Raw genomic sequence first — 13,667 nt, forward strand, 5'->3', positions numbered from 1 at the left:
TTATCATAGCCTTGAAAAAGGGGCAGATATAGGCATAGAGACTGTTACAGGTATGTATTTTGAACCACTTTAGTCTGGGTGATTGAAACAACCTGAGTAGCAACTGAATGCAATGTATCTCAAGGTCCCATAGGGGTGTGTGTGTGTTGCAGGCCAGTGCCCCATAGCAAGATCTGAAGATGCTTTGTAACAATGCAATCTTGAGGAGCTGTACCTTAATCCTAAAAGTTCCTCATGAGCTGAAATGTGGTGTAGAATCGTTGAACAAATAGGTTTTTTCCATCTCTAGCTTCTATCAGTCCATCTCCCAATGCAGAATCATTCCCTAGAGCACACCTTCAAATGCTTTGTCAAATTTCCATGATCTAACTGCCAGGGCTCTTTTCCCCCTGCTGTGCAACAAGGGAAAACATGTAGTGTTCCTCTTTAAAATTTCATCCCACTACTTTTAGTTATACCCCAAGTAGTACCCTTAAATAAATACTCTGCCTCTGTAACATTTACACCCCTCATATATTTGTGGAATCCTTATTTCCCACTTTGTTTTTATTTTGCCAATGAGTCGTGTAAATGAAACTACCTTCTGACTGCTGGAAAATGGCCCCTTCTGGGTGACCTGGGCTTGGGAAAATCTGTGTTCCTACAGTACATGTTATCAGTCAGACACCTTACATGAGCATTACATTAACATCTAAAAACAAAAATTGGGCTGCTAAGAAAATGCCCAGTTATTTCTACTGGAACGCTCTTGCTGTCATCAAATGCTGAAGTCTGGCATGTGACCATTGCATTATTTTTCATTTATAGAGGCCCACTGGGGCACTCAATGCTACACAGAGGACGTCAGTCCCCACTCAAGAAGCTTATACTCTAAATTAAATACCCTCCATCCAATCTCTCTCTCAAATCTTATGTTCTTGATTCAGGAAAGTACATGCTGAATGGTGAAAAAGGACAATGTGGCTTCTAGACCTATTTTTTTTTTTTTGGCAATTAAAATTTTAAAGTTAATCCACGAATAACTAACAAACCAAATTTGCAGTGTTCAGGTACGGTCCGTGTGTGCGTGCATGCGTGCACACGCTAGTGTTTGGACTAACAGCCCAAGTCTCTTTATTCATAGAACAGGAACAATACAATAAGCAAAAGTACAAGCTTCTTCCACACATTGTCCTGCTAATGTATCTCAACCCTGTTCTGAAAGGACCATGTCTAGGAGTGAGAGGAAACAGGGCCCATTCAGTTCTTGGATATTTTTTTTCTGAGACTGCCAGCAAGAGTGTCTTGGTATAAATTGCAGGGTGTTTTGTGTTAAACACATTCACTGGGAATCTGACTGAGATGATCAGACTCTTCGCTGAACAGCCATCTAATGCTAGCAATTTTTGGTCACGAATGACCTAAGCCAAGGTTGGAAGGACAATGAAAGTCACTATATCCCAATTCTAATCTGCTGAGTCATCCATTCTTCCCTCCTCCCCCCATACAGTTTTTAAAGTGGAACTTTAAAAAGACCATAAAAACTAGGTTTTGCTTTTTCAATATTATGTTTCTCGCTGAGGAAGATACACTTCACAAAAAATAAGGTTTTGGAATCTGGTACCAATGAAGTCTTTCTTACTAGCAAGTACAGTGGGCATGGGAGAGATGAATCAAGAATGAGCTTTTGAATTTCTCTAGGTTTTTTTCTCCTCCAAAAAGTTTCCTAAATGACCTTTCAGAATGATAAGCAGTTGTGGGGAGAGATTCCTTTCCCTTTCGTATACCCAGTTCTGTACTTCTACTGGTACAGAAAGTTCAGAAGTGCTGATATATTGGATTTTTTTTAAAAGAAAGGTTGAGATTCTATTTCAGGTTCACATGGAATGCAATCCCAATAGTTCCTTGTCAGTAACTTATTGCAAACTTGTAATGAGTTTACCTGTTCTTCCATAGATCTTTGACGAAACTGCCTCTAAAAGCTTTTTAATTCATCTTGTTTCCAAATTGGAATTATAAACCTGTGCTCTAATATCTCTTACTTCATTAGAATGGAGGGATGTCAGTTGCTATGTTGAACGGGATTAAAAATTTAACTTCTGAAAAGATTTTTGGAAAAGTAACAGTTCATCTATATAAAAATACTTAGCTCTTATAGAGTTTTTCATCCATAGATTTCAGTGCTTTATAAAGGAGGTAGGTATCATTGTCCCCATTTTACAGATGAGAAAACTGAGCTACAGAGAGAGTAAGGGTCTTGTTAACATGTGACATTTGTAAAAACAGCCACATTAGAAAAGCATTAAGTTAAACAAAAACACCATTAGGATTAATCCTGGCATCCTCTCTCCAATGGTAAATGAATAGCGCTGTGCAAGTTTGCTGTCTGAACTGGAGAAAAAAAAAAAATTCAGATTGACCCAAAACAAATTTTTTTAATTTTCCTAGCAAAAACAAATGCCGCCCGCCCCGCATCCAACCACCTTGTTTTGGATCAAACAGAATGTTTTGTTCTCACTTTGGACATTTTAAACTTTTTTTGAATTAACAGCAAAAGAAATTTAGAAATGCCACTCACAAAACTTGAGAGGGAACAAGTTCAAAATGTGCTCCCTCATTCAAAGAATCAAGTCCTCCTGTGTATGGTATTGTCGGGGCTATACTCCAGATTCCTCCAAGTTCTCTTCTATATAAGTAACAATGCTTTTTTTTTCCCTTGGCTTAATTAAATTCCATGACTCTCATGCTCTATGATAGCGGATAGACCTGTTAATGCTTTCTTGCCCATTAGCAGATGGCATTGGTTTTTATGAGCCTTACTCTCAGTTTTATCCAGAAAATTAACATTTTAAACAATATCTAATTTGTTAAAATATGATGAAATCAAATAAATACATATTTTGCACTTGGTGCTTTCCAACCAAGGGTCAAAGTGCTTTACAGAGACTGGTAATTACCATCCTTGCCTGATAAATGGGAAAACTGAGGTCCAGAGAAGTTAAATGACTTACCCAATGTGTCACAGTGAGTCAGTGATCAATTCAAGAAGAAGTAGTCTGGTCTCCTAATTTCTGGTAGGGCATTCTGAAGGGCTATACGGTGGTATCTGCACTGAAGTGTGACAGTCTTCTGATTGTATGATAGATATGAATATTTAACTTGTTTTAATATTTGATATTTAAAGTACAATGAAACCTATAGAAGAGACCACCTTCATTGGAGAGCTCTCAAGGCAGGAGGTTGTCTAACATATCCCCAAATGTAACAAGTCCAGTTCTGCTACAGCTTTGTGAGAAGACCACTTCTGTTAAGCAAGTGATTTAGTCAGTCCCTTCTACTATGACATGTGCAAAAATGACTCTTTAATTGAGCTTATCCTCATTTTGCTCCTTTATGATATATGAGGCCTGAAAGGTGCTTCTGAAAAGTGTTTGCTTGTTTTTACTTTAGATGTGTCAGGGATGTAAAAGCTGCTTTTTCTGGAAGATCTCTTGTGTCTTGATAATCAGTCATCTTAACTGAGGGAGTTGTATTGAATCTTAAACAGACATCTCTTCTCCAGAATGTCTGTCATTAACTTTATTAACACCTAGTTAACTCTAGACTGAAAATTGTTACTTTGACTCTCGTGATGCTTTAGTTTCAGGAGTTTTCCAGTCATTACAGAATTATCCAGGGTAAACAAGACCTGTATTTCTAAATAAATGTTGTGCTTGTTTTTCACATTAGAAAGTTTAAGTGGTCCTTATACATCATAAAAAGATGCAATTCCACTTTTACCTTTTTGTAGATCACCTGTAAGTCTTGTTTGTTTGTCTGGTGTGATCATGTGTTTTCCAGTACAATGTCCACAGTCTAAGGGTTTTTAATATTAGGAATATGCAAGCACAACAGTCTACAAAACTTCTAGCTAACATGTTTTCTGAAAACAGCACCATGGGATTCAGTATGTTGTTCCCAATCTACAGAAAATATTTGATACTCCTCTCCACCCTTTCCCCATCCAGATTAGCAAGACACCTACAGAAAGAAGCCCAGTCTCAACACAACAACTCGGAGTTCACAGAAGATCAAAAGGTATGTTACTGTTCGTTCAGTCCATGGGGGCTTGATCCTGCAAGATCCTGGTCACCTGAGTCCTCTTGAAGGCTCTCAGTGTCTCAGAGGACTGAGCTCTCTGTTTTTCTTCTCTCTTGAAGTATAAAGTACTGTGAAAACAGAGAATAGCATGGCTGAAATGTTTATCATTAGATGTGACAGATATTCTGATGTGCAGTAGTCATGTCTTACAATCTGGCCAGAATTCTTCATAACCAGAGTTTCTTTTTGGGTGACCTTTTGATAAATTACTTATAGAACTTTGGCAAAGAATTAATTTAATTTTGTAAAGTCCAAATGTAAAATGTGTTGAACTGCAGATGTGTCTAGTGTGTGGGGGAGGATGTTAAATTAACATGTAACACCTGATGGGAAGTGGGACTGCCAAAGTCTTCTATAGCAGGGGTTCTCAAACTTTCTTTCTCAGGCCCTCCGAACATGCTATTAAAAACTCCATGGCCCACTTGTGCCACAACTGTTTTTCTGCATATAAAAGCCAGGACGAGCGTTAGTGGGTAGCAAGCAGGACCGCTGTCCAGGGCTCCATGCAACAGGGGGCCCCATGAAGCTAAGTTGCTCAGGCTTTAGCCCTGGGTGGCAAGGCTTGCGGCCCTGGGCTTCAGACCCATGCGGCAAGTCAATGCTGGCCCTGCGTAATAGACCCCCTGAAACGTGCTCGTGGCCCCCCAGGGGAGTCCCGGACCCCTGGTTGAGAACCACTGATCAAGAGTCTTCACATGCTTTCGACTGAACAAGATTGTAGTGTGTATTTGGTGTGTGTTGTGTTGTATTTTGTTAGCATCATGTTAGTGTAATTCTGGAAGGGGGTTTGTTAAAAATGGAAACTCCAACAGACTTTCTCAGCACTGAAAACCAATTTTAGTGATGTGTATTCAGTATAATTAACTTCCCCCACCCTGCTGTTGGTAATACACGTGACTTTGCTACCCTTGTGATATTTTGTGAAGGGACAGGGTTTTATTAGGAGTGATGGCCATGTGGAGAAGACTTGTGATTACAGGTATTGTTTATGGGAGCAATAGCTTATTTGGGAATGGAATTTTCTAGTACACAACTCAATTCAATATACAAGTTACAGAATTATGTGTGGATTAGAGAAAAAGAACCTAGTGAGAGATGCTTTATGATCTGCTGTGGACTGAACTTCAAGGTGGATAAAAAAATCTGAGAAATGAATATGCTGCCATTTTAAAATGTCCACATTTGCCTTTAGTTACTACACGGAGACACATGCTAGGACAGTGGTTCTCAACCTTTTCCATACCACGTATTAAAACAAAAAAGCTTTAGGACTCTTCTCCCCTTCATCTAGTCATAAAGAGAGCATGTTCATGAGCCCCCCCCACCTTAACTTGTCTTGGGCCCTCATGGGGATTGTGATCCTCTTCCTGCTCTTCCCCCCCCCCCCCCCCAAATAAGAACCCATGGACTAAGGAGATCTCTTTGGTAAGTCAGAAAATTTTGATTCTTTAATGGCTTCTGTTGTCATTGCAGATAGTTTAGTCTTTTGTTATAGTTTCACTTCCCCCTTCCCACCAATTTTGATTGTATATTCCACTCCCCCACCCATTGTTGGAAGTAGAGTTGGAAGGTGTGGTTTGTTAGCAGGTGGTGTTAATCTCACTTATGGCAGGCTGTGATTAACAGAATGCTGTCCTTTATGCTGTGTATCAATATGAACTTCATTGTTTCAAGATGATCGCAAAGCTGGGTTCTTTGAACTTTGTGGATAGTGCCTTGCCCCAGATAAGGGTGTGTGTGTCATGGGGAGGGGAAGGCTGCTCCCTGTGGAGCATCTCTCTTGTAGGGCCTGGTTTTTAACCGAAACACTCTGTTGAAAAGGGACCCTGGCGGCACTGATCAGCACTGCTGACAGGGCTGTTAAAAATCCAGTTGGCAGTGCTAAGGGGCTAAGGCAAGCTAGTCCCTACGTGTCCTGGCACTGTGCTGCACCACACAAGCGGCCAGCAGGTCCAGCTCCTAGGTGGGGGAGCCACAGGGTTCCATGCGCTGCCCCATCCTGAGCACCGGCTCTGCACTCCCATTGGCCGGGATCCAAGTAGACTTCTACTTGGTTAGGGTATGTCTACATTGCAAAAGAACAAAGCAAAACAAAAGGGCAGGGGGTTGTAACTCAGGTTAAAATAGCAGTGAAGACACAGCAACTTTGCTTTTAACTTGGGTTAGCAGCTTGAGTAAAAGCCTATTGAACTGCTAACCTGAGTTAAGAGCAGAGTTGTTGTGTCTTCTGCTATTTTATTGTGAGTTAGCTAACAAGCTAACTCACATTAAGATCACACCTTTCTTTGCAGTGCAGACATACCTATAGTGAGCAAGCATAGCTTATTACTATACATATATACATACTATACATACCAGCTATATACACACACCCCCCTGAACCACCTATGCATGATGGGGTCTAAATGATGAGAGAGCTGTGACCACGCGAGAAAGAGATCTTGGAGTCATTCTGGATAGTTCTCTGAAAACATCCACTCAGTGTACAGCGGCAGTCAAAAAAGTGAACAGAATGTTGGGAATCATTAAGAAAAAGGGATAGATAAGATGACAGAAAATATCATATTGCCTCTGTATAAATTCATGGTATGCCCACATCTTTTGGGCAGATGTGGTTGCCCCATCTCAAAAAAAGATATATTGCAACTGGAAAAGGTTCAGAAAAGGGCAACAAAAAAGATTAGGGCTATGGAACAGCTTCCGTATGAGGAGAGATTAATAAGACTGGAACTTTTCAGCTTCAAAAAGAGAACTAAGCAGGGATATGATAGAGGTCTATAAAATCATGACTGGTGTGGAGAAAGTAAATAAGGAAGTGTTATTTACTCCTCCTCCTAACACAAGAACTAGGGGTCATCAAATGAAATTAATAGGCAGCAGGTTTAAAACAAACAAAAGGAAGTATTTTTTCACACAACACACAGTCAATCTGTGGAATTCCTTGCCAGAGGATGTTGCGAAGGCCAAGACTATAATAGGGTTAAAAAAAGAACTAGATACATTCCTAGAGGATAGGTCCATCAATGGCTATTAGCCCAAAGGGGCAGGGATGGTGTCCCTAGCCTCTGTTTGCCAGAAGCTGGGAATGGGCGACAGGGAATGAATCACTTGATGATTACCTGTTCTGTTCGTTCCCTCTGGGGCACTTGGCATTGGCCACTGTCGGAAACCTTTAGTTTGACCCAGTGTGGCTGTTCTTATTACATTAATTGATCTCCTTAGCTTTGGCTATGTCTGTCAGCCTGCCCTTCTGCACAGGGTGTTAGTTGTTTTCATCCAGATATCCACACAATGCATGTGACCTTTCAAGTTTCTGACTAAAAAGTGCTTGCATGAGCCTTTTTAAAAATTATTCTTGGCTTTATGCAGTGTTGAAAAAAATCTTATTTTTTTGTGTGCTGATAACTTGCTGAAACACTTGCACAGCTGTATAATCTTAGCATGTCTCCTTAAACTACTGGTCTGCTAACAACTTGGACCTTTCTTGAAAACCAAACTTCGCTTAGGCTCTCTATTTATGCAAACATCTCAAACTGCATTACAGTTAGCACAGTCATTACTCACACAACAGTACAGAGGAAGCCTTGACTACTAGATCAACTGACTTTTTCTCTTCTAAACACTAGTTTACATTGAAACTGGATCTTTAACAGCTCTAACTAGCAGAGTTTGTTACAGCTTCAGTACTGCTAATAAGATATTAAGTGTTTTCATTGCTGTAAAAGGAGCCTCTGCATGGGATAGTTGCAGCTGAAAACGATAGTGTTTAGCTGCATTTTGTACTTTCGGGTTGGGTGTGGTCCCTTAAAAATAGTTATGAATAATGGCTGCTGGTATCTTGCCATAATTCAATAGATTCCATATAAAACCTGTTCTTTTCTATTTTAAACTCCAAATCTCTCCAAAGTTAATCTGTTCCTAATGCTGTGTTATCATTCTTCAACTCCCAAGAGCCTAACGACACACTTTGCAAAGTTTCATTTGCACCACTGCAAGGAGTTAGCTGGTTAGTCCAGGCAGCTGTTAGAATCTAACTTCAGGATGGGGTCTGCTAAGCATGTCAGTGAGGGTGGGGGAGGGGGAAGAAACGAAGTAGCATTTCTGAAGACCTCGTTTCTATCTTAGGCTCAATACTGTGTGTGTGAGACCGAGGAAGAGCAGAAGTTAAATTATGTTTACAAGTCTTGCCTACATCACACAGTGCTGGAGATTCTTAGTGTACCAATCCTCTTGCTAATTGGAAGAGCAGTTGCTCATTGCTCTCAGAACAGATTATGATTCTGGACACTATCTTTTGTATTTTCTTAACACTCAGTTGGCATGCTCACTGCTCCTTTGCACTAATATTAGAATTACATTTTATATGTAGAGATTCTGCCTCCCTAGGGGAGCTCTGAGGAGTCCTCTGTCTTTCTCCATCACTTCAGGGGAGGTCCTACATTTGTGGACAGCCTCTTTCCCATTTTCAACAATAAAGAACTCCCAGTGCTGCTGCTTAACTGACTAGAGAGAGTACCAGACATTCCCTCCTGGGGGTTGAGCATGCTACATCTGTAGCCCTACTATCTTTGATTTTCCCCCACCCCCTTCCCAACCCTGACCGCAGGATGAGGCCATGCATTAAACTGAATGTGTGGAACATGGTACTCAATCTTTTTAACTCTAAGGTATTTGAGCGTACTCCAGAGCAGGATGTACATGATTTCTAATGTGTATTGGTTGAGGCTAGAGAAGCATAGTTTTCCAATCTGTTTACCCTCTAACATGAGGCAGATGTCATTCAAGCACAAAATAGACAGGGCTTTCTCAGGGTCCAGCCCAAGACTGGAATGAACTCCCATAAGAATGAAGGACCATCACAAACCTCACCAACTTCCAGTGGAAGTGCAAGGCATGCTTCTTTGATTTTTGCCTTCTCTAATGTAAACACATAGCAATGTGTTTGTATATATGTTATAAACAAAAAAACTCCAAAACATAGCACTCCACTGCACACGCTTCTCTGCCAGGGAAAGAAGAGAACAAACACGTGACAGATGTTAGGCCAGAGGTTCCCAAACAGTAGGGCCCACCCCAGGAATGTTCAGGGGGGCAGGGCCCAGGTCAGCCCCCATGGGCGTCAGGGAGGGAGTGCCTCCCAGCCATGGTCCCGGCCCCGTGCCTGGTCCTGCCCCCAACCTTTAGCATGGCTTCGCACCCGGCTTCCAGCCTCCACCAAACCTGGCTAAGGCTCTGCTTCTTCCCCCAGTTCGGCTCCTTGCTCCCACTCCCGGTCCCAGATCCACCCCCAGCTTCGGTCCCCTTATCCTGTTCCCCCCCACTCCCAGCTCCTTCCCCCAGAGCCATGGCCCAACTCCTGGCTCTGGGGCGGGCACAACCCTCAAAAGTTTGGGGACCACTGTGTTAGGCACGTTGTTTAGTGCACTGCTGGAAAGCGCTCAGATACTACAGTGCTAAGCATGGTATAAGAACCTGTGTAGTATAGAACAGAACATAGTATAAACTACAAGGAAGCTATGCCTAGATCAGCACCATCTCATGAGGCAATATTTAAAAAAAAAAGGCAGGATCACTGTACAGTAGGTATTGGTTTTTGGCTGACATGCATGGCTTGAGAATTGACCTAAACACTGTTGGACTCAGTAGTAGATCAGCCTCTTTTCTATTTTTAGGTAGTAGAATTGCTACATCAGGAACCCAAACTCTTTTTTTTTTTTTTTTAAACTGGGCAATAACAGATGCATTTATTGGACTTTCACCCGAGAAACTTTATCACCCATTGTATTTAACTTGCTTTTCTCTATAGCTTTATCATAGTCACCATTTTTGTCCTATTGGCCATATTGCACTTTTCTGTCTATCTTTTGTTAACCTATTGCTAGTTAGTTTGTCCCCATCATCACCAAGACATTTTCTTCTAGGTGCTGAATAATCTTGTGACTTTCAAAACTGTAGCCATTGCAGCAAAATGCTTCTAATGGGTAGTCTTGATTATTAGCGCCTACCTGATTGGAAGCTTCGTTCTTCCTGAAAGCTTTTATACTGGTGGCACTGGAGATGATCTGCATCATTGCTTGTAAGCCTTCTAATGTTCTTTATTTCTCTAGCTGTCCACTTTGAAAGGCCTTTATGAGAGATGTAATTTTTGAAAGACTTATCTAGTCTTGTCTAGGGCTCCGGCTCTCTCCTCCACAACTAGATGAACTGAGGTCTTTTAGGGAATTCACCTGCGGTAATCTCACTGCAGCATCTCGCGCATCACTTCTGTATATGAAGGGAGAAATTACAACCTACTCTTGATCAATGGCAATCTTACATGGCTAACAAGCTTTAACTGAAGAGTTCTCTCTATTTGGGTGAAATTGTTAACCCGTTTCACAGAGTTTAAAGTAGCCTAAAAAGTTTTACAAGACCTGCTTTGAATTCATAGGGACTGCTATTCCTAGAATATGTCAGCTGTTGCAATTATATGGACCAGTAAGTTGTTGTTTTGTTGTTCAAGGGAGTCCTCTTCTATTCTTCCCCACAACACACACAGCAAAACAAAAACAAACCTATGCTTAAGGTACAATAGGGCCTGCTTCTGAGAGATTCTGAGCATCCACAACTTCCACTGAAGGGTGATCAGTATACATCTCTGGATCAGGTCCTCGTTTAGTTTTGTAATCGATTCGGGGGGGAATCTACAAATGTTTCCTGGAAGGGCAAATGAGAACAAGTAATTTCACATTCTCAAAGTAATTGATCTTATTCTCCGACATGTCCCCCATCACTCCCAGAGTAATCATCAGGTTTATAACCAATTTATGGTGTGGGAGGCAGTGCCCCAGTCTGCAGTTCATTCACTGACACATTTGTACCAATGAGCTATGTGGAAGGAGTTCAATTGCCAATGGTTATGTAATATTGTCCATTCCACTTTCAATCTCTCTGGCTTGTATATATTGTTTCTCGATGCAAATATTAAAAGAATGTTTGATGTTAATCTGTTAATATTTCTCTGTAATCCAATTTTTGGGGGTGTGAAGAAGTGTTTGTAAGCTTGTTTTAAAGAAAGGGGCTGTTTTTTTGCATGCAGCTTTAATTGGCAAACAAATGAAGTAATTTCCTTCTCTTCCTTACAGAAAACCATAGCTAAAATTGCAACATGCCTAGAATTGCGGAGTGCAGCTTTGCAGGTGTAGTAACTTAATGTATTCCCCTGCCATATCCTGTTCTGCTCTCTTTTTTGCTTTTGCGTTTTAATGAGTGTCAACCAAAAACATGGGAAGACAATTCTGTATGGAAATCTGATTTGTGCCATCAGGAAAGTGACTTTGCTTCTAATGTTAAATGTTTCTGTTCCTCTCTCTGTTAAGTTTCAGTGGAATGAAGTGGGGAAATAGGTAATGTGTAAGGCTTTCCACATGTAGACATGATTTCTGGCTGACAAAGTTAGCGATCTCTTTGAATGCTGGGACTTCCACCACCAGGTAGTTGCTTGAAAGCCTCTGAATACTTCGGGGCATTTGCTTCAATGGGGCGAAACTGCAGGCTTCCTGTTCCTTGTCACTTTAGATTCCTTCCACAGAAAATGACAGTGCTGGTGGTTTGCACAGAGGCTGTATGGACAAGAGCAGAAATAGCCCTGGAGTGAACTTCACACAAGCCTAGCTGTTTTCACGCTGTCCCTCCTAGACCTCAAGGAAGCACTTCAGCAATTTTCACTCTGCATAGATTCATGTCCTCGTTACTCCTCCTCCAGGGGAAGCTGTGCAGATACAAATTTTGGGGGGCGGAGGGAAGACAGTTAACTTTAAAAAGGAGGTGAGAGGGACTTCTAAAAATGGGAGACGAGGTGACAGAAAATGAATTTAGGCTCTGAGCTGTGGTGTGGGTTTTGTTTCTTCCATTATTCATCTAAATAAGGTCTTGTAGAAATCCATTTAAGATGTTTCTTACTGCATTGTGACCTTGGCGCTTATTTTCTATACCTTTCCACCCCTTTCAGTAGCTAATGAGCAAGTTATTTAAAATCCCCTTCTATTATCCTGGCTGCTTATGAAACAATAATTAATAGTTACAGTCACAAAAAATACAGGCAGGGGATGTACTTCATGATGATTTATGGACTGTGTGTGTTAAATATGATTTGGTTTATAAGAAATTCCTCAAACTCAGTCTTGCCGGTAAAGTAGCTCTGGCCTTTGTCAAAATTATAGCAGAAAAATCTTGCTTTTAAAATTTTAAAATATAAGCTCTGTTTGCTTTTTGTGACTTTAAACATAGTCTAGTGTACAATATGTGTTAAGACTATAAGGTTTTGATTTAAAAGCTGGAACAATCCTGCATGCCCATTCTGAAATAGCAACAGACGGTGCATAATGAAACCTAATACTATTTTCCTTTGTAACTATCTAGTCCACGCAGTCGCAGGAGGAATTTAAGCTGGAGGATCTGAAGAAGCTAGAACCAAGTAAGTAGTATCTGACATTTTAAGTGGGTGATTTTAATAATTACAGTGGAAAGTCTGATAGCCGCAGTAATGCTGACTGGCCTAAATGTGGGTAGACAGCAATGCTGGTAAGGTTATTCCTCCAAATGTTTGCTACCACATACATTCTTTAATAACCAGGCTTTAGTGTAGTGCTGATTTATATATGGATGTCCTTACACTTCAGTAGTCTAGGAATTTGTCCTCCCTTGAATGGACAGTGCTCTTTAGGGTCACTAATAGTATTATAGTACAGCAGAATCCATCCAGTATAGCAATGGTTTTCAAACTTTTTTTTCTGGTGACCCAGTTGAAGAAAATTTTTGATGCCCACAACACAATGGAGCTGGGGATGAGGGATTTGTGGTGTGGGAGGGGCTCAGCGCTGGGCAGAGGGTTGGGGTGAGGGCTGCGGGCTGGGGCTGGGAATGAGGGGTTCAGAGTATGGGAGGGGGCTCTGAGCCAGGGCAGGGGGTTGGAGTGTGGGAGGGGGTCGGGGCTCTGGGCTGGGGGTGCAGGCTCTAGGATGAGGGGTTTGTGGTGCAGGAAGGGGCTCTGGGTTTGGTGGGAGGGATCAGCTGGGCAGGAGATCGGGGCGCAAGGTTGGGGCACGGGCTTACCTCGGGCGGCTCCTGGTCAGTGGCGCAGCGGGGGTGCTAAGGCAGGCTTCGTGCCTGTCCTGGCACCGCAGACCACGCTGCATCCCGGAAGTGGCCAGCAGCAGGTCCGGCTCCTAGGCGGAGGCATGCAAGCGATTCCGTGTGGCTTTCGCCTGCAGGACCGCCCCCTCAGCTCCCATAGGCTTCCCTGCCAATGGGAGTGCAGAGCCTGTGCTCGGGGCGGGGGCAGTGCGTGGAGCCCTGTGGCGCCGCCCCCCCACCCCACCCCCAGGAGCTGGACCTGCTGCTGGCCATTTATGGGGCGCAGTGTGGTATCAGAACTAGTAGGAATGAGCCTGCCTTAGCTGGGCAGCACTGCCGATGGGACTTTTAACAGCCCAGTTGGTGGTGCTGACCAGAGCCGCCGCAACCCAGTGCCTTACATTCTGCGGCCCAGTACTTGGTTGTGACCTGCA

General features: G+C 42.2%; 1 protein-coding gene across 2 annotated transcripts in view; it reads left to right on the forward strand.

The window, feature by feature from the left end:
* Positions 1 to 13,667, forward strand: part of AIDA (axin interactor, dorsalization associated) — a 54,685-nt gene that overhangs the window by 10,170 nt on the left and 30,848 nt on the right. For both annotated transcript variants that reach the window (XM_084624001.1, XM_084624002.1), the window contains exons 2-4: positions 3,987 to 4,056; positions 11,244 to 11,297; positions 12,520 to 12,574. In XM_084624001.1, coding sequence (XP_084480127.1) covers positions 3,987 to 4,056; positions 11,244 to 11,297; positions 12,520 to 12,574 — 179 coding nt within the window. The remainder of the gene's footprint in view (positions 1 to 3,986; positions 4,057 to 11,243; positions 11,298 to 12,519; positions 12,575 to 13,667) is intronic.

Source organism: Lepidochelys olivacea, assembly GCF_965140295.1.
Source record: "Lepidochelys olivacea isolate rLepOli2 genome assembly, chromosome: 3".
Taxonomy (NCBI): domain Eukaryota; kingdom Metazoa; phylum Chordata; order Testudines; family Cheloniidae; genus Lepidochelys; species Lepidochelys olivacea.